The 20,026-nt window shown below is 61.5% G+C and overlaps 1 protein-coding gene across 6 annotated transcripts in view; it reads right to left on the bottom strand.

The window, feature by feature from the left end:
- SDK1 (sidekick cell adhesion molecule 1) overlaps positions 1–20,026 on the bottom strand; it is a 715,898-nt gene that overhangs the window by 44,780 nt on the left and 651,092 nt on the right. For all 6 annotated transcript variants that reach the window (XM_074345583.1, XM_074345585.1, XM_074345587.1 and 3 more), the window contains 6 exons: positions 18,116–18,317; positions 13,718–13,821; positions 12,212–12,282; positions 5,440–5,575; positions 4,382–4,441; positions 2,444–2,545 (listed from right to left, as the gene is read on the bottom strand). In XM_074345583.1, coding sequence (XP_074201684.1) covers positions 2,444–2,545; positions 4,382–4,441; positions 5,440–5,575; positions 12,212–12,282; positions 13,718–13,821; positions 18,116–18,317 — 675 coding nt within the window. The remainder of the gene's footprint in view (positions 1–2,443; positions 2,546–4,381; positions 4,442–5,439; positions 5,576–12,211; positions 12,283–13,717; positions 13,822–18,115; positions 18,318–20,026) is intronic.

Here is a 20,026-nt window from a genome sequence, read left to right as displayed (position 1 = left end):
GTGTGTAAGGTTTCCAGAAGTACAAAACGTTTACGTCCTTTGAACCAGGATTTCTGCCTCTGGCGTTGTAGCCTAAGGACAGCATCAGAGGGGTTATCAACGATTCGTAACAGTGTCTGCCGTAGCTTCACTGACCACGGCGAAGCCCAGCCCAAGTGTCAGGTGGCGACTCCACAGCTGATGGTGTGCAGCACGGGTTCACGACAGAGCTGGTTTATGACGTTTCTCTGCCTCCTGGGACCTGTCCACCGGCCTCATCCACTGGACTGCCTGGCCTTGGCCCCTCACTCATGGCGGGGAGCCCCCCTGCCCTCTCTCACAGCCCCTCACACAAGCACGCGATGTGCCAGATACACACGTAACCAGGGTGAAACCACGAGTCTCAGCCCTCACTTTGAACCAGTTCACAACTCCCACCCCCGCCACTTCCAGTCCCAGGAGGAGACCATGGATGCCAGGATTGGTGACCCCAGACCTTGATGCAAAGGGCGAGTGTGGATAAGCCCCCGGAGGCGGAGGCTGGGAGGCTGGCGGTACCCACACCCTCCCCACCCTTGGGTGAGACGGGTAGAGCTTTCTCTTCTTTCTGGGGGTTATAAGGGGCCCAGGAGGCGAGACGACGAGAGACCTGGCAGGGGTGAATCACTGTGGGGGTGATGTCACTGGAGGAGGTGGGGAGAAGGACTCTGTGGGGAGGGGAGGGGGCTGCCAGCGTCCTGCGTCAGGGCCAGGGCCCCCCTGGGGCTCAGCCTCCGGTGAAAAATACCTGCTCCGTCCATGTGGACAGCAGCTCTACTCACAAAACCCGAAGGTGGAAACAACCCAAGTGTCCAGCAGGTGAACAGACAAAAGGAGGTGTCTGCACAGGGTGGGATGCTATCCCTCGGGGAGGAATGAAGTCTGACACCTGCCCCAGCACGGAGGGACCTCGGGAGCACCCCGGGTGAGAGAGGCCAGCCACTAAAGGACAAACACGGTACCGTTCCACGTCCGTGAAGTGCCCAGAATAGGCCAATTGGTAGAGACAGTAAGTAAATGAGAAGCTGCAGGGGATGGGGAGTGGGGGCTGCTTCCGGGCGGGCTCCTGTCCAGGGGGACAAGGGAGCCTCGGCTGCACACCCGAAAATGATGAGGACAGCGGATGTCACGTTGACTGTATTTCACACACCACAGGACAAACATCCAACCAAATCCAGAACCAGAGCCCAGAGCTGGCCACAAGCCCACAGTCGCCTGGCTGGCCGGACGCGGCCCCTCCTCCTACTTGGTCTCCCACCCAGGCACCAGTCCTTCTCCCTCTATGTCCGCCCTGGCCCCTGGGACTACCTCCCTGTCCAGCGTGCCCAGCCCCTGGATGCTGGCTCCCGACCCCGGAGCGCAGGCTAACGGGCGGGCAGTTCCCGCCTCGTGGATCCCATCGGCGTGACTGCCCCTACTGGTGACCAGCCAGGGCCCAGCGCAGCCGCTCTTACAGATGGTGCATGCTGCATCCCCTCCCCCTCCATGTTCCCCCTCTGCCTCCGGGGGCCCTCTGGCCAGGCCCAGCCCCTTCTGGAACACCAGGCCCCCACCCACCTGCTCCAGGTGACCCACGCCCCGGGGCAGGTTCCTGTGTAAAGAGAGGCCAAGGTGACCCCCATTCCTCCCCTGATTCTCATTTGGTTTATCCTCGCCGATGTGAAAACACTGCCTGTTTCAGAGAAATCTTGCTAAGCTAGACGCTCACTGCTGCTGATTGGGTTATGCAAATAGCCTCTCCAAACTGCAAAAGGTCACCTGTGTGTTTCTGGCCCAGTGACCAGAACCTCCGTCCTCCTGCAAGCCTGGGTCTGTGTCCTCAGCGGACCTGAGCAGAAACCCAGGCTGATGGCCAGACACAGAAGATACCATGGTCAGCGGGGCAGGCGATGCCCTTGCTCCGAGGAGGCCAGGTGGGGTGGGGTGTGCAAAGGCACACTCTGACCTCAACATACACCACGACGTCTCCCTGTGAGCTAGCCCCGCAGAAGGGACGGTCCTTGAAGCAAACCCAGGGCACAAATAAGGATCCATGCGGCTTTCCGAGACCCGGGATGGAGCTGTTACAGGAGGTCAGGCTGACTCGGTGCTGAAGACGCTGCCCAGGCCCAGGCAGGGACGGCAGGTGACACAGTACGAGCACCCCCTTGTTCCCGCACACCCAGATTCCATGGGGGTGACAGCACCCACCCCCACCACCAAGTCCTGGTGAACACGCGGCTCCCGGCGTCACCCAGCCCGGTCTCAGCAACAAGACTGGATTGCTCTCTCCGGCCCTCGGGACACCCCAGCCCTCGGCCCCGCCCTCCGCCCAGCAGTGACCCAGAGCCCCTGCCCCACCGGCCACGTGCTCTTCGACGAGGGGGGCGGGGCGGCCACCTGGCACCGAAGCCTGGGGCTGTGGGGCGGAGCCGCCGGTGCTTACCAGCCTCGCCGACAAAGACCTCCAAGGGCGCGCTGGCCGGGCTCTCGCCGACGATGTTGTAGGCGGTCATGAGCACCTCGTAGCGCCGGTACTTCTTCAGATCTGCGGGGCGACAGCAGGGGTCAGCTGGCCCAGGGCTGCCACCCTCTCCTAGGAAGCTCCCTCCGGGAGCCACCCCGAGGGGACGCAGGGGGAAGTCTGCCAGGGGCCGGCCGCGCCCACGGCCATCTGCGGGGGCGACGCTGCGGGGCCTAGACCACCCCTCTGCGCTCGGGGGAAGGGCGGCAGAAGTGCCTCCTCTCAGGGAAGGAAGCTGGGTGACAGAACCCGGGCTGGGCTTGCCTTTTGGTTCAGAACCTTCCCTAGAAGTAAGGACGCATGGACTAAGACCCTGGCATTTAAGCACAAATGTCGGCAAACCACGGCCTTTGAGCTTTAGGGCCGTGTCCCGGGAAGAAAGGGCGGGGGGTCCAGGCACATCGCCAGGGCGGGCCCAGCACCAGCGCTGGGCCGGTCGGCTTGGCGAGAGCAGCTGACCTTTAAGCCAAGACATTCTGGAAGGTTCTCCCAGCAGCGGGGCTCTCCCGAGGCCCTACGTGCGTCCTGCCACCATTGCTTCACGGAAAGGCGGGCGAGGCTCGCCCACGTGGCTGAGCTGTGCTGCCACACGAACAGCCTTGTTGGCACGGCCTCGGCGCCGGGACCCATGTGGCCGCGTGTCCTCCGAGGAGGAGGGCTGCCGGAGTCAGTGGAGGCCCACCCCGGGGGCACGGCCGCCCCTCCCCAGCCCTGTGCCTCAGGACCCCAGACTGGAAGGCCTGGACAGAGACCCCGGGAGGGAGCCCTCATCCCTGGGGCTGGGTTTGCGCTTAACCCTTCCCCCTGCTTCCCAGGGAGCTCAGGTCCGGGAGCAGCCGGCCCAGGAGGGACCAGCAGAGACGAGGATGTGCCAGGGGGTGAGGGGACAGGGGAGCAGGAGCCCGAGACCGTGACGAACGGAGAAAGCGGATGGAACAGCTCGGGTGAACTGCCCTGGCCGCCAGGCCCGGGGGCGGAGGGGACGAAACAGGATGGCGCTGGCAGCCCTGGCGAGTGCCTGCACCCAGCCCCCCACCATTTACCCACTTTCTAATCCAGCGACAGTCTCTGCACCGAACTGAACCGCCCTGGGGGCCCTTAGCCTTGCACTTGGTCGCTGAAACCCATCCCCAGCCAGGAATCCATGGGGGAGCAGCGTGGTTTGGTTGAAGATGAAGGGAGGACAGACTGATAAATAAACGGGGGGTGGGCACAGTGGGTGCCCTCGGGCCTGAGCAGGAAGGACGTCCCAACACCTGCTGCGGCAGGGTGGTCCTTGAAGTGAAATGAGCCAGACACAGAGAGACAAACTGTGAGGTCCACTTGTGTGGGGTCCCTGGAGGGGTCAAACCCACAGGGACAGACAGCAGAGGCTGGGGGCCCGGGGCTGGCGGAGGGGGACTCAGTGTTTTGAGGGGCAGAGTCTCCGTCTGGGAAGATGGGAACACTCTGGAGGTGGACGGGGCTGACGGCTGCACGACACTGTGAACGTGCTTGGCGCCCCTTGACGCACACTGACGACTGGTTAAGATGGTAAATGTCACGTCTGTTTTACCACAACAGAAGAACGGGCTACAAAAATAAGCCGGAGGGGCCCGAGGGGAGACCTGCCTAGCGTGACCTTCCTTCTGCCCCAAACTCGAGGCCCCGCTGGGGGTGAATGCCCCCCACCCCCGTTTCTGGAAGTTCTTTCTTAGCTCCATGGTGGTTCTGGCATGTTGTGGAGCAGCGTTTGAGAGGGGGGTTCCACAAGTCAGAGCCATTAATCTAAGCCGGTTTTCACTGGGCCCACTGCGAGGCCAGGGCGCTGGCCCGGCCCGTTCCCGGCCAGGCGGCTCCGGTGGACGGCGCTGCACTTACGTGTTAATTCGTACATCGTTAACGTGGAGCTGCTGTTCACGGTCTTGAAGCTGCTCTGGGCTGTCAGGGGCAAGCAGAGCAGAAAGGCGGTCAGCACGCAGAGCACGGTTATAGCAATGACGCGCCGCAGAAACGAGGGCGCCGCTCCACGGCCCACGCGGCGGCCACCACATGCCACTCCCGGAGCTGCGCCAGCCTGGCATCCCGGCCCGCGAGTGGAGGGCGAGTGCTCACCCTCCGTTTAAACGGATGGAATTAGTATCTGGCACCATGTGGCATAAAGCAGCACCGGAGAAGGCAGGGGACTGGCTTCTCCAGGGGCAACGCCTTCGCAGGTGCGGCTCTCAGCCTACCTGTGCTCACGTAAGAGCAGAAGAGGTGGGCGAACCACAGCCAGAGAGCTCTGGTGACAGCTGGACCGAGCCAACCACACCCTCTTATTTCACTGATGTGATTTTGCTACAAAGCCCAGGGAGACACTCCCTGTCTGGCCATTGGGAAGGGACACCGGGGTTACGCCAAGAGAAGGCAACAACGGAGCCGTGCCCTCCTCCTGGTGTGGGGCTGGGCCAGTGCCAAGATGCAGCCTGGAGGCCCCAAAGGGGGACGGGAGTGAACACAAGGAGGCGCCCCTCTGCACGTGTGACCCTCACGGAGACACGAGGACTGGGGCTCCCAAGGCCCCCGAGCAGGCCGGGGACAGAGCCTCCTAATGTGATGGGAGGTGGTGGCCTCCCTGGCCCCTCCCACCTGGACCCCAGCCCCTCCCACCCGGACCGCAGCACGCAGGTGTCAAGGAGCCGAAGTATTTTCTCTGACACCGTTTGGGGGACCCAGGGAAGGAGACGCCGCCTAGCCTCCTCCCGAGCGAGGAGGAGGGCCGAGCGGCAGCCTGCCCGCAAGCTCCAGGAGCTGCCTCGACCAGAGGCTGTCGGAAGGACCGTCAGAGCCTGAGCCAGGAGGCGGCTGCCCCCAGGCCCCGGGGAACGGAGTCAGGGTGGTGCGGGGGAGCTCCCTGCCGACCTGCACCTGTCCGGAGCCGGGGCAGGGGGGCTCACCTGTGAGCTCGGCCCGCAGCGCGGAGGGGCTTTTGAGCGTCTTGGCCTCGGAGGCTGCGGCCGCCTCGTACTCCAGCTCCCGGTAGTAGATCCTGTAGCCCTGCAGGAGGCCGTTCAGGCTCTCGTCCCGCGGGGGCTGCAAAGACACCACAGTCAGGGGGCCCCGCTGCAGGTGCGGCCAACTGTGTCGGAGGAAGTGGCTGATTCAGACCCAGGGCTCTCAGTCGTTTACGAGAAAATAGACAAGAGTCCCACGGACGGAGAGGAAGGCAGGGACTCGGGTACAGAGCCAGGCTGCAGGGCCACCTCCTCAGAGCCAAGCTCCCTGGTGCCTGCGTGTGGGGACACAGGCATCCCATCCCCGTCCAGCCCAAAGACCCGCGCCCCAGGGCCGAGGCTGGAGGCCTGGCCCAGGCCACAGCAGGGCGAGGAAGGGCCCGTTCCCGGGAAACCCGGAAGCCTCGGGACAGCGCACGCGGCCTGGTTCTGCATCGCCCACCGGCCGGCCCACTCATCCCTTCAGCCCCTGTCCCTCCATCCCCCCAGGCCCCTCACTGACCCCTCCACCGGCCAGGTCACCCCCCCCTGCCCGACTCAGATGCGGGGCTGGGGCCCGTGGCCCGCCCTCCCCGGCGGTGGGTCAGGTGCTCAGTTGACTCTAGAACCCCACGGAACACGGGCGACGGGGAGCTTGGAGAGAGGCTCAGACAGGGCGAGAAGAGGAGCCGGGCGTGCGGGACTCGGGCGGGACCTGAGCAAACCACAGACACGGGGGCGGCAGCTCGTCAGGCAGGCCCAGCCTCTTCTTTTCCTCCAGCTGGTTTCTTCCCATAAGTAAGTTTGGGGAGGGCGTTTCCATCAAGGTGCGCCATCTGTCACTAGGAGAAAGGCTGTCCCGTTCCACACGGAATCCCAGTAAGGCCACAGAGCTGACCCGGGTGCTGGGGCTCCAGGCGCTGGTCTCTCCTCTGGGATCCTCAGGGAAGGAGGATCAACCTCCCAAACTGTGACCAAGATGGACGAAGAGCATGCCCATGACCCCTGGGGGGGTCGCGAAGCCTTGCCCGGGGACAGGGACACAGGCTGGATCCCGTGACCCACATCACCACTGTCCGAGTGGCGCCCCTCAGTGCACACTGCCCTGGTCCCTCAGTGGTGGCCACAGCTCTGTGCAGCAAAGCCCCGCCACTGAACGGTGTCCCCCAGAAGATACGCTGACATCCTAACCCTGGTACCTGTGGATGTGACTGTATCTGGAAACGGGCTCCTTGCAGAGTCTAGTCAAGTCAGGAGGAGGTCCCTCAGGAGTCGGGAGGGCCCTGAGGCAGTGACCGTGTCCTCTTTGGAGGGCAACTTCATTTTCTTTATCAAAGTCTTTAATGCACTTGCCTTTTAATCCAGCAATGACACATCTAGAAAGCTACCCTACGTAAACGATCGCACGTGAGCCATCCTGTGTCCTACAGACACAGCCGGGGCTCCCGAGACCGCGAAACGCCAAAACCAATCACCTCTGGGTCTTTTCAGTGACACAGATGCCATTAGGATGATGACAGAGCTGCCTTCATGCTTGAAGGGCACTGACAGCAAATTGCCTGCAAACATAATCGCAGACTTTGGACTCATGAACACCAGTCAGATTCTACGACAGTTAATTCACACGGGGACCTAAATGTTCAACATCACGGATCCGTGAGGACAACGTGAGCTTTAAGACGCAACAGAGAATCTAGCAATGATTTGTCAGATGCCGAGATTATAAAAGGATCCAAATATTCTTACAAGATGAGGGAAGTCTGGACACAGGGGCACATGGGGAGAAGGCCACATGAAGGAACGGCAGAGGCTGGAGGGACGGGTCAACAAGTCAAGGAGCGCCAAGGAGCGCCAAGGAGCGCCGCGGCCGCCAGAAGCTGGGGAAAGGCAGGGAGGGTCCTTCCTTGTGTCTTCAGAGTCAGTTGACGCCTTGATCTTGGACTTCCCGCCTTCAGAGCTGGGAGAGAATAAACCTGTGGTTCTAAGCGGCCCAGTTTGTGGTGACCTGTCACCGCCGGACGGTCCAGGACGCTGACTCACTCTGCCATCCCAGCTCTCTCTCTTCAGTTCTCAGCACCCAGACTCAGGCACACGTGGGTGTGGCTGTTCAGAGAGGTCCGTTCTCTTTGAATTGTTGCTACTCACAACCCAAAAAGTCAGGAAGCAAACAGATGTGGACACTGCAGGACCCCTTGCTCTCCAAACTGTCCAACAGAAGAGCCCATCAGCCGGGAGGTGGGAGCGCTGCCGTGGGCCGTGCGCCCTCACACGTCCCGGGGCAGCGCCCGTGCCGTGGTCACGGTGTTTCCAACAACGCGAGCTGCCCGCATGCGAGCCGCATCCGGGGCACAGCAGTGAGGGCTGCCGCGGCCCCTGACCTCCCAGGACACTTCCCGAGGCCCGTGTGATGCCCCCGCCCCTGCCACGAGAAGCATGGGGCACACGTCATCTCCCCACGGGACACAGACCAGTGCGCCTGGAGAACTGGGGCAGACTGGCCATGTCCACATGTGTCCCTCTTGTCACAGGAGCCCAGCAAATCCACATCAGAGGGCATTCCTCTTGGCCAGGGGCATCAGACCCCAGCGTGTGAGTGCAGGGGCAGAGAGCCACCCAGGACGGCCAGGTCTGAGTCGCTGATGGCCCCCACAGCATGTCACAGGTGCCGGGCCAGCCTCTGCCCACTGGGGCCAGCTCCCCACGCTCCCGGGCACTGGGATGCCTCGGCTGCAGACCCTCCCGCGGGTGCAGGGAGAGCTGTGTCTGGGGGCAGGACTGTTACCTGGGACAAGCGGTTCTTTGCCCCCTACCCCAGGCTTTCTTAGCTGCCACTGCAGCACAGACAACCCCAGGGGGTGGCACTGTCTCTAGTCCTTTCCATTTTGGCTCCAGCTACCTTTGCAGAACCCAGGGGCTCCTTCTGGACTCAGAGCATCCAGTTAAACCTGAATCTCAAAAATCACCATCAGTCTGGCACATTAACTGGGCACGGGCATGCCTCGCTTTACTGCGCTTCCAGATGCTGCGTTTTCACAAACTGAAGGTCTGCGGCAGCCCTGCCTCCAGCAAGCCTGTCAGTGCCGTTCTCCTCACAGCATTTGCTCACGTTGTGTCTCCGTGTCACGTCTTGGTAATTCGCACATTCAAAGCTTCTCCTTATTGTGTTTGTTATGGTGATCTGTGATCTGTGATCTGTGATGTCACTACTGTGACTCTCTGAAGGCTCAGGTTTATGGTTAGCATTTTCTAGCGATTAAGGAATTTTCATTAAAGTGGATACGTTGTTTCTTGGGACACACCACTGCACCTTAATAGACCACAGTAATGTGTAAACATAACTTTAATTCACTGAGAAATCAAAAAAGCCATGTGGCTCGCTCTACTGCCAGGTTCTCCTTGCTGTGGGCTGGAACTGGACCCCCAGCGTTTCTGAGGTATGACCGTCAACCACGCTCCCTCCCTGTTTCCTGAGTGCCTGCCACCTGCCACCCACAGGTCGCCGCACTGTCACAGAGCTGCTGACACAAAAGGGAAGGTGGGCCTCGCAGACCAGGGTGCAGCCGGGATGGGGGTGGGTGCGGGCAGGTGACCGGCAGAGCACGCGGGGCCCCGGGACCTGGCACGTTCTTCCAGTCCCCTGAGTCTGAACCATGACTGTGACCACTTTCTCCAGCAGAGCCCTCCACCCTCCTGCCCAACAGGTCCCCAGACTGACCAGTGAGCTGGGAACTCGGGGGCTGAGTGGCTTCAGGAAGGGAGGGGAGAACACGTGTGAAGCCGGGAGGCCTGGCTGGGGCGGGGGTGCTGGGGAGGCAGGAGGCTCTGTTCCGTGTGGTTTTCATTTTATTCCATTTTGCCCTTTTCTGATGGACAAAGCCTGAGTGTTGGAGATGCTGGGCAGTCCCTGCGAGGGTCCACTGCCCGGTGTCCTGGGCGGGCCATCCGGTCACTTCCTCCCCAGCCCGCCGGCCTCTGGGCCCCGGTCCCCAGCGGTGCCCGGCCTCCACGGCAGCACGGTGTCAGGGCCTTCGCTTCCACCGGGATGTTGCTGACATGGTCTGTTTTCAGACCCGTCCCTTTAGAGTTCATGGAACTGTTTTCAGACGGGCGTTTAGGGCTTTTCTCCTGAACCGCCCTCCCCTGTTTGACAGTTGCTTCCACGTGGTAAAGGTAGATGTCACTCAGCACTTACTACTAACTGGAGGGAGAGGCAGGGTGGGAGCTGGTGACCCAGACGGAGACAGAACTCGTGTGTGTGTGTGTGTGTGTGTGTGTGTGTGTGGCGGGGGACACAATGCGCTCGCAGCCGCGTCTGCTCACAAGGACAGGCTGCCACCTCAGCTCCAGTCCTGGTTTACAGCTATAGCTACAGCTGAGACAAAACCCTTATCCCGGCGGGCACCCTTCAAACGGCCGCCACAGCATTGCAGCAGAAAGTGATTTCACTCCCACAGTGGGTGGAAAAGCTGGAGGAGTCTACGTGCAAGCCCTGAGCGCTGCCTGCACAGGGAAGGCGCTCATCTCGCGCCCGGGCAGCCAGACCCACACCCACAGCTGAGACACGGGTCTGCTGGACTCCAGCGCCGTCCCAGGGACCCGCCTGCTTCCCGCGGACCGTGCCAGCGGAAGATGGGAAACGGAAGTGCCTGAGACCTCAAACTTCCCCTGTGGATGATTCCCACCTCCCACCAGAGGCCCTGATGGAAGCCTGGGGTGCAGAGGCCTAACGGGCCTCGGATCAGCGATCTTGCAGCGACCTCAGGGGTCACCGTCGACCTCCTGTTTTCACAGAGGACGAGCCGGGGGCCAGAGAGGCCTCTGGGGTTCAGAGTCACGCCACAGCACGCTGGGGTCTGCAGACCAGGGCTGGCCCCTGGCGCTCCTGGGGCAGAGAGGCACTCGGGCTGCGGCTCCCCGAGGCAGCGGGTGGAGGCCCCGGCTGATGTGTCCTGGGTTCCCATCCAGTCCCGAGCGCTCCAGTGAGGCCAGAAACTGCAAAATATCACTGTGGTGAATTCCCAGTTCACCAGGAGGACATTTGGAAATGTCTTTTGATCACCTTCAAAGGTTCCCATTACCTCTGAGAAGCTGTCCCTTAGCGACGAGAAGAGGCGAGCGGCCCAGGATGACTCGGTCGCCTCTCGAAGGAGACTCTGCCCTCTGAACTGAAGCCCCGTCGGCCCAGACCCCGTGCCCCATGCTGGGACGCGTGGCGGGTCATGCTAGGTCGCCCACGTGGCGTTGCCACTTTCACACCTCAAACCTGTCAGATTCCACGTGACTCCACCTCGCACTTCCCCGTGCCACCAACTTGCAGGGGAAGCGGGGCAGCAGGAACGTGCGCGAGTCTGTGGTCGCCGCCCAGCCGTTTAGGGGGCATGTTGCTTTTTCCAGCTCTCAGCCCTGTCTCCTGGCTCCAGCGTCCTTCCCGGTTACCTTCAAGCCACCCCTCGGCCCGGCCCCAGCGCGGGGCGTCCAGCACGCTCTGCCTCCCGGGCCTGCAGGCTAAGGCACTGCCACCCCAGGACCGTCCCCTCCTGGGCCCTGAGGAGTGTTCCACTGGGGACAAGTTCCCGAGAGCCTCCTCCGGGTTTCCTGGCGTCCCTGCCCCTTTACGTGCCTCCCTCTCTCCCTGTGCCAGCCCAGCCACTGGCCGAGAAAGGCCCTCTCCCCTCTCCACAGCCACATCCAGGCCACCATTCACCCTCGGTTTCCTGCTCCGCCTGGGACCTCCAAAACCGTCTCCTTCCTCCTCTGATTCTGGACATGACGCTGACGTTGTCTGGACGACACCACGACCCTGGAGGAGACCCTCATGCCCACACAGACCACTCTCAGGAGCCCCAGCCCGCAGCGGTCACTCCGAGGCAGCCCTCAGCTCGCCGTGGCTCTGAACCCGGACCACAGCGCCCGCCCTCCCCACGGCCCGCTGGCTGTGGGCACCGCCCCCGCCCCCGAGAGCAGCCCCATCCTGGACTTAGGAACATCCCTGTTGGCCAGAAGCTGGGACCGGGCTCTCATCACTGCCCTGGGCCCCCACCCATCAGTCTGTGTGCTGGCCTGGCGCAGCTCCACCCGGCTCCTGCAACCAGCCTGCAGGCCGGCCGGATGCCCTCCCCAGCTCCCAGCAGCGCCCCTTGACTGGGCAGCCTTCCTTGGTTGGTTCGGCCCCTCTGTTATTTCCGGCCCCAGTGCACCTTGCTGTTAGCAGAAGTGACCTGGAACTGGAAATAAGGCCAAGAGAGGGCCGTGTGTCCCTTCGTGCCCTGTCAGAGCACTGCCGTCGGCCCGCGGGTGCTTGATTATTTAGGACACGGTGCCTTGGTTGGACTGGAGACTTGGAATTGACAGAAGACACATGTGATTCTGTTGATATTCTGTCTGGTTGCAAATAATTTCTGTAGAAATGACAGTCCTGTAGGACGTGAGCCAGTCTTGCCCTGGGAGCCTTGCCCCGTGTGTGCCGTCCCCTGGCCTGGCACGGGCAGCCCCTCTGGTGCTCTGGGCGCCCTCCTTGCCCACCTGCAGGTCCCTCCTAATTCTGGTTGTCACGAAGGTCATGCTTGTCCCATTGTGGATGTTATACTGGACACCACCTCCCCGCACGGTGTGCCAACCCGCCCGGGGTGTCCCCTCTGTCCCCTCTCACCCCTGACACGGGGCCCAGCAGGTGCCAGCCGACCACACTGTGCAAAGTTGGGGTTTTACAAAAGCTGGTGGGAGTCCCAGGCCTTACCTGCCACTGGATCAGCACAGACGAGGTGGTGTGTGGGGTCACGGAGATAAAACTTGGAGGCTCTCCCGGAACTGAAATCCAAGGAAGAAGAAAGCAAGGCTTAGATGGTCCTGCCGCGCTGGACCGCTGGCCGGGCCAGCTCTGTCGAGGTCCCAGTGAGGAGGCCCAGGCCCAGTGCCCCAGAGCCTGGGGAGCTGACAAGCCAGCCTCTGGCCCCTCTGTCTTCCCTGGGGACGCCCTTCTCCCACCGGCCAGCCAGTGACCAGCAGAGAAGGGACTCAATCCTAGGAGGGTGACCACATCATGTCCCCGACCTTACCCTCCCTGACAGACCCCACAAGACAACAGGGTGTCTGGGTCTCTCCACGGGGAGCCGCTCATGCCAGCGGAGGTGCCCAGAGAGCCCCTGCAGGTCCCAGTCTCCTCCGGGGCCACCCCCTGCCCCCCAGAGGATGAGGAACATCATTTTGGGGGTATTCAGAGCGACTTCTGAACAGGACAAATAATCAAGCCAGGCCACCGTGCTCTTGGATTTCAACACTGATGTGACTGTCAGGAAAGGAGGCGGACTTTCTGTGGCTGGAGGGACATCTGCCTTGGTCTGGGTCTCGGTGGTGGCTCTGCTCTGCAGCAAGTAAGGGTCCCCAGAACCCCTTAGCTGGTCCTTCAGGTCACCCGAGGCCTCAGATTGGAGTAGTTACCCCCCCCCCCCCCAGGTTATAGAAAGAGCTGAGCCGAAGAAGGAAGGTCCGGGGGGAGCCGGCGGAGGTGCGCTGGTTTGAAAACACTTCCACTGCAGCGGTAGCTGGGGAAAGTGCCTGGGGGTGTTCTGGGGTTATTGTAAAGCACTGGCAGGCCAGCTGAGAGTGCGGGCTTGGAGCTGGGGACCAGGGCCGCAGCATCTGCCCCGCAGTTGCAGGCATGTCCATTCCGAGCACCTGCCTGTCCCGTCTGCTGGATGCACTGGGGGACGCTGTCTCCCAGGTCCCTCTGGGCCTGGCCAGGTCCTCACACAAACTCACAGTGGGTCCGCAGGCCCAGTTCCTCTAAGCAGGACAGAGCGGGTGACAAGCCACCTGCTGCTCTTAGTGGGTCTCACCTCCACACTTCACTGGGCTTCTGTCACATGGCAAATGAGGATGGCTCGTGGATGAGAAAAATGGGGAAAACCTCTTAGAACCCAGCTACCCCAGGACATTTCTTTTTAATGACCTTATTAATCGTTCACCTTCTGGGATGCTAATGGATCGTAGGGGTTTGGAAGCCAATCCAAGAAATCTCCTGGAAGTCCTGGTGTGCGGCCGTGGCCGTGCAGGAGTGCCTTGAGATGTGTGTTGCCACTTGACCTCCACGGCCCACGGCCACCCCCAACCCTGCTCCCTTGAGTGATGCTTTCCCGGCTCAAGACGGGAGTGGGGCCTGGCTCTCAGAGCCAATGTTGGGGGTACAAAGGCAGCAGCGGGAAGGGGGCTGCACCCATCTGCCGACCGGGGCCCCACTGCTCACCGTCTTGCAGTGTGGTCACAGCCTCTGTCTCCACACTGAAGTCACTATCCCCAATGTCATTGGTGGCCTTCAGGCGCAGCTTGTAGGAGGTGAAGGGCCTCAGCCTGAAACAGGGAAGAGAGGAGTGACTGAGGAGAGTCCCCTGCCTGGCCTGGGGGCCCGGGTGAGAGCTGCCCGCCCCGAGCCCCGGCGGCAGCGAGGGGCAGGACATCCTGGGCTGGGGGCTGAATCACTCCCGGGCCCCAGCTTCCTGGCCAGTCTAGGGAGACAGGAGCCCCTGGGGGGGAGGGGAGCGCAGAACTTCCAGGCCGGGGGAAGGAGATTCTGCTGCGGGCTCCCGGGAAAGGAACCGGCACCGCCTGTAATTGAAGACACGCGTGCGCAGCAAGTCACTGCTCTCCGAGGAGCTCGGAGGACTTCTCAGGAGGAGCTAATCACACCAGCCCTCGTGGGAATCTGGGGCGCGGTGAGTGCCCACCTCGCTCACCTCTCCGTTCACCCCCAAGCACTTCTTCGTGGAGGAGGGTGCGGGCTGGGGGCCTGGCTCCAAGGTCCACCCCTGCCCCTGCTCACTGAGCCGGATGTGGTGCCAAGCACCTGGCAAGCACGACCCCATTTCACCCACACGATAGCCTTGTGGGGTCGAGTCATTATTATTCACATTTCATGGATGGGGAGACAGAGGCCCGGCCTCTGCCGAAGGACTGGTCAGTGGCTGGGTGGGGACTGGAACAGGGGTACTGCCTTGCTGCAACCTTTGCCTGCCACATTAAATAAGACCAAGCAATGTCGGTCATCTGTGTGAAAAAATGTCCCCCCTCAGCCCACTGATGAGATTTTAGGGACACTAACAGCACCCCCCGATCCTGGCACTTCTTGTGCCACGACTTCAGCCAGCCTGCCTGCCTGCCTTCCATCCACCCATCTACCCCTCCATCCACCCATCCACCTGTCCGTCCATCCATCCACCCGTCCATCCATCCATCCATCTATCCACCTGTCCATCCATCCAGACACCCTGTATTTATTGGGTCTTGTGTGCCACGCTGATGACTAAGACTTCAGACAAACTCTTCCGTGTGGACGACGCCCAGATCTTCACCAGTGGCACCGTCCTTCACGCACCCTTGTTCAGCCCTGAGCTGGCCAGCTGCTTGGGGCCGCCCATATGTTTCACTGCGAGTGGAGCAGACAAGGAAACTGCATGCTGTCTCTTCCCTCCTGTAGCGGCTGTGTCTCAGGCACCGGCTCAGCCATCCTCTCCATTTCCCAGACCAGAAGAGCCGAGGTCACACCAGACGCTCCCTCCCCCGGCCCTCAGGTCCTGCCGGTCTAAGCAAAGCCCTCACCGCCACACGCATTTAGCAGGCAAATCTGTGCTCTGCTGCCTCGGATGCGTCCCCTGATGTCACGGCCGCACCTGTCACCTCCACAGCCACTGTGCTGTGAGGTGGGGGTGTGGGCAGGACATGGCTTGTGGTTCAACGTTCCTCCCACAGGGTTATAAATGGAAGGAGCTCCACAGAGCCCTTCGTCCATTTGGTTACAATAATCAAATATACGAGCCCTGAACATTGTAGAAGCCACCCACTGCTGCTTCTACATATTGACGTATCTTTAAGACACTGAAAATATTTATTGAGAACTCATTATCTGCATCACAAAGAATATGGAACCCATGCATAATATCTATGGCCGAATTTACCCTATCTTTAGTGTGGCTTTATTTTTAAAGACACAGAAGAAAGTTTAAAAGAAATAATCCAGTGGAGGCAAGCACATGTTGACTCCAACAGAATCCCTGCTGTTTCACCTGGTGACTCCCTTTGGGCCCCTGTTTTGGGGCCCTTAGCACCTGCCACAGAGGGACTTTCAGAGGAACAGCAGGGCCCACAATTGCTGGGCACCAACCATCACCTGAGCTCACGCCAGCGCCGTTCTATCCGAAGTCACGCCCAGAATACACACGTGGCTCTGTGCTCTGAGCCCCTGCCTTCTAAAACTGAACGGCATCTCTCTGGCATGCACCCACCAGCCAGAAGCCGACAATGCCGAGATACGCCCCTCAAGCCCGACCCCTCCCCCCGCGCTGGGTCCACACGCACCACTAGATTTAGATGGTTAAACTTTCCTTTTTTAAACTTTTGTTTCAACGTCTATGTTTTTTGGCCACTGGCAGATTTCATGCAACTGGCAAAAGCAAAATGTCAAAAGAATGTTTAAAAAAAAAAAAAAGGAAACCGTAGCTGTCAGGATTGTTAAGCAGGGAGGGAGGCTGTGTGCTGGCAGCGTATAAAATACTGCTTTCCCGGAATTCTGCCCGTGACGCGTCCTCTGTAGATGGGCAGGAAGCGTGTGCCCTGGTCCTGGAAATTAAGTCTCTCCTATCAAATCAGACTGTCTGTCCTGAGTCATGGACCCTCCTTTCCATCGTGAGGTCCCGAGCGCAGTCGGTCTGCGTGACTTCAGGAGGCCCCAGCACGGGAATGGCAGCTGGATTGTATTTATTTTTTTCTTTCTTTCAGCCGGTTACACAAAGAGGTAAAAAAGAAGTTATTTCTATCCACGGGCACATGCGAATTAAGCTGAGCACCAGCGCACCAGACTGTGGTTTGCTAAGCGAGCAGGGCCCGCCCGGCCGAGCTCCCTGGACCCTTGGGGGGCGCCAGGACAATCGCGGGCCCCGGGGGGTGGCGTCGGCAGGGTGGCGGCTGTGTCCCGTGGGTTCTATGGCTGTCATTCAAAGGGGTGCTGGCGGGGTCCTGGGCGGGGGTGGGGTCTGACTCTTGGATTGCCTTATTACTCGGCTGCCAGTTCGCGGCTGTCAGTACCTGAGGAAAATCTTCGACGCAGACCTGAAAGGAACAGGATCACGTACCTGCCCCGTCTTCCAGGAAAGAGAAACCCAGGCTTCCAGGGGACTCCTCCAGGCCCCATGGCCACCAAGAGGCGGCCACACTGCTGAGAGCCTGGTGTGTGGAGGGTAACGCGTTTTTCCACCACATCACAGTTGTGCTAGTTTGTGTCCAAGGAGCTCTGAGCTACAGGCCCAGGGAAGGCGAGAACCACAAGGCTCTGAGGGACCCTCTCCTCCTGTGGAGAAGTGGGGGTGCAGCGGGAGTGTGGCCACGTCGTTGCCTCAGCTCCCTCAGCTGCAAGACGGGGGACGATGAAGGCTGGTCTGTGTCTCCCCACGGCCGCTGTGCGGGGCCACATGGGGACACGGCCCTGGGGACGACGGGCGCTGTGCAGCGTGGAGACGGCGAGGACGGTGGCGGTGACAGCAGTGACGGTAATGATGGCTGGGCAGGCTGCAGGCAAGTTACTGACTTCTCACCCTGCTTCTCAGCCGCGGGATGGGAGGACGACGTCCCTCCCTCCAGACTGTCGAGGGGACTCGTGAGCTGAAGGATGTGAAATGACTCTGCACGGCGCCGGCAGGTGCCTGCTCTGAGCGGTGAGAGGCGCCCTGGCCCACCTAGGAAACCAAGGGCTCAGCCTCCGACGAGTTCCTGGAGAGGGTTCTAGAACCCACAGAGACAGGGGACTCACTGCTGGCAGCTCCCCCCCATCCCTGGAGCGTGAGCCTAACGGAGGGTGGCGAAAACAGGGTTGGGGGAGTACAGTGAGGACGCCAGGGCGGCCCCCCTCACAGGCCGGGGCTGCCGTTGGGCAGCCGTGAGGACGCAGGGCCTGGGGTCGCTGCGTAGGGCCGCCCGTCTACACTGTTCCACCTGCAGGCTTCTGACAGGCGACCTAACCCCTCTCAGCCCTGGTCTCCTCCACCAGAAAGCGGCTGGGCGGTGAGAAGAGGCCTGGAGGACACGGCGTGGGGGGTCCAGCCTGGCGGCCCCTCCGTCCCACCCAGTGGCGCCCTAAGCAGCTGGTTCAGGGGACACTCTCCTACCCCCATCAGCCATCCTGAGCGCTGACAGCTCCGCGGGGCAGCTGTCTGCCTTGCTGAGTAGGAGCCCCGCTCAAAGAAAGGCCGTCTTTCCGGCCGGTGACATGGTGACACAGTGACACAGTGACATCGGTGGGCTGGGCCGCTCCTCCCCCACGCCTCTCCCCCCTCCATCTGCCCCTTGGGGATGAAGGTGCCACAGCCCACACTTCCAGGCTTACAGTCCCCACTGCTGGTTCACCCCTGTGGCCTGGCATGGGCAAACCACCCGTTCAGGGAGGGGATGCTCGGAAGGGCAGGTGGGGAAGAGGCCTGCGGGGACTGGGAAGTGGCTGCACAAGGCAGGAGTCCTGGGTCCCGGCACCGGGGGGCAGCGACTAGAAGAAGAGACGTGGGGTCTCAGCTTCTCTTTGCACCACAGATTCCTTACTCGGTGAGGGGGAGGAGGGGCCAGCTGGAGGAGGGCGGGAGGGTCCTCCTGGCCCTCTGCCTACCTTTCGACGACACAGGCCGTGGCTTCGTGGCTGATGGACGAGGAATAGGTCTGCCACTCTCCCCGGGGCAGCTCGCGCAGCTGCACAGTGAAGTACCGGATGGGGGAGGCCCCGTCGCTGCCTGGGACCCACTGCAGCCGCAGGCTGCGGGCCGTCACTTCCGCCTGGGGCACCAGGAGCTCCCTGGGGGGTGCCGGCCGCTCTGCAACCGAAAGAAGACAGCTCAGGGACACGTGTGAGGCCGCCTGTCCCCAGAAGGCCCCCGGTGAGGCTAAGCGGGGCGCACTGCGGCCGCCCACGAGGGCTGGCGGCGTGGATTAGCTGATCTGGAGGCGATTCCTGGCTTCAGGGGATGGGAGGGTCTCCGACAGCTGACTCTGGCCGGGGCCCAGCTTGGATCTGATTGGAGACCCTGCTTGTTCCATCCTCAGAGCAGAAACAGACAAACACACAGACAGGGGGTGAATTGACACATGCTCCCCAACGGCACGTGGTCACTCCCAGGCATCTCTGAGTGACCCCTGGGCTCCCCGAGCACCTCCAAGTTCCTCTGGACTCAACTCAATCCTTCTTTCTGATTTTGGGGTCAGTGCATCTTTAATGCTGGTTCCCTCTCCCTGGAAGTCAACGTGGGCTGAGACCTTACAGGCGTGTGGGACGGGGCTGCCTGGGGGCCTGCAGGGCGGGGGACTGGGCTGCAGGGAGCAGCATAGGACCTGGCTTCTGAGTGTGGGTAACTGGCCCATCACCCCATCTCCTCACCCCATTGATTTCACTAGAGGAAGCCCACAGAGGGAGAGTCGTTGTTTAATTGTTTATCATGAAGAGTATTGATTCTGATCAGGACGCATGGGGTGTAATAGAGCAGCAGCTGACTGTCGGGCTTCGAGGGGCCCTAGGATCTGCCTTAATCAGCATCCTTTCCTGCAGCACGCACTCTGGCCCCAGGGTCTCCTCTTTCCCTGAGGAGCAGCCCCAGTCCTGCCTCCCTTCAAAGGCCCCTCTCCCGGACCTACTGGCCAAGCTATCCTGGGCTCTCTCCTCCTGAGCCATCTGGACTGAGGACCTGCAGGCCCTGGTGGTGCCAGTGGTCCTGGGCACGGGACGGGGTGCAGGGCAGGGGACGAGGGTGCTTCCTCAAGGGAGTTCATGTCAATACTGGATTTAACTTAAGTCACATCAAATCTTTAGCAAGTCTGTCTCTTTCTCCTCCTTCAGAAGGGCCTGCAACAACTCTGAGAAAGAAAGCAAGAAGCAAAGCCTGCAGCTCTGGGTGACCTGAGCGGGACACTCAGAGCCCTGGCTGCTCCCTCAACACCAAAAGTGCTGGCCTGGCCGTGTCCTCAGGGGAGGAGGAGCCAGCGGGGAGCTCTGGCATCACTGGTGACCTCCAAGCTTCCTCTGTCCCTCCAACTCATAATAGAGAAGATGAAAGTTGTGAGAAGGGGAGGAGGAGGAGGGAGATGGGCAGGGGGAGAAGGGAGGGGGAAGAGGGAGGAGGAGGGGGAGGGGAAGAGGAGGAGGAGGGAGATGGGCAGGGGGAGAAGGGAGGGGGAAGAGGGAGGAGGAGGAGGGGGAGGGGAGGAGGAGGGAGATGGGCAGGGGGAGAAGGGAGGGGGAAGAGGGAGGAGGAGGGGGAGGGGAAGAGGAGGAGGAGGGAGATGGGCAGGGGGAGAAGGGAGGGGGAAGAGGGAGGAGGAGGGAGATGGGCAGGGGGAGAAGGGAGGGGGAAGAGGGAGGGGGAGGGGGGGAGGAGGGAGATGGGTAGGGGGAGAAGGGAGGGGGAAGAGGGAGGAGGAGGGGGAGGGGCAGAGGAGGAGGAGGGAGAGGAGGAGGAGGAGGGAGATGGGCGGGGGGGAAGGGAAGGGGAAGAGGGAGGGGGAGGGGAGGAGGAGGGAGATGGGCAGGGGG

Source organism: Camelus bactrianus, chromosome 18 (genome assembly GCF_048773025.1).
Source record: "Camelus bactrianus isolate YW-2024 breed Bactrian camel chromosome 18, ASM4877302v1, whole genome shotgun sequence".
Classification (NCBI taxonomy): Eukaryota; Metazoa; Chordata; class Mammalia; order Artiodactyla; family Camelidae; genus Camelus; species Camelus bactrianus.
Note: the sequence above shows the minus strand (reverse complement) of the source record. Positions and strands in the feature narration are given on the sequence as shown.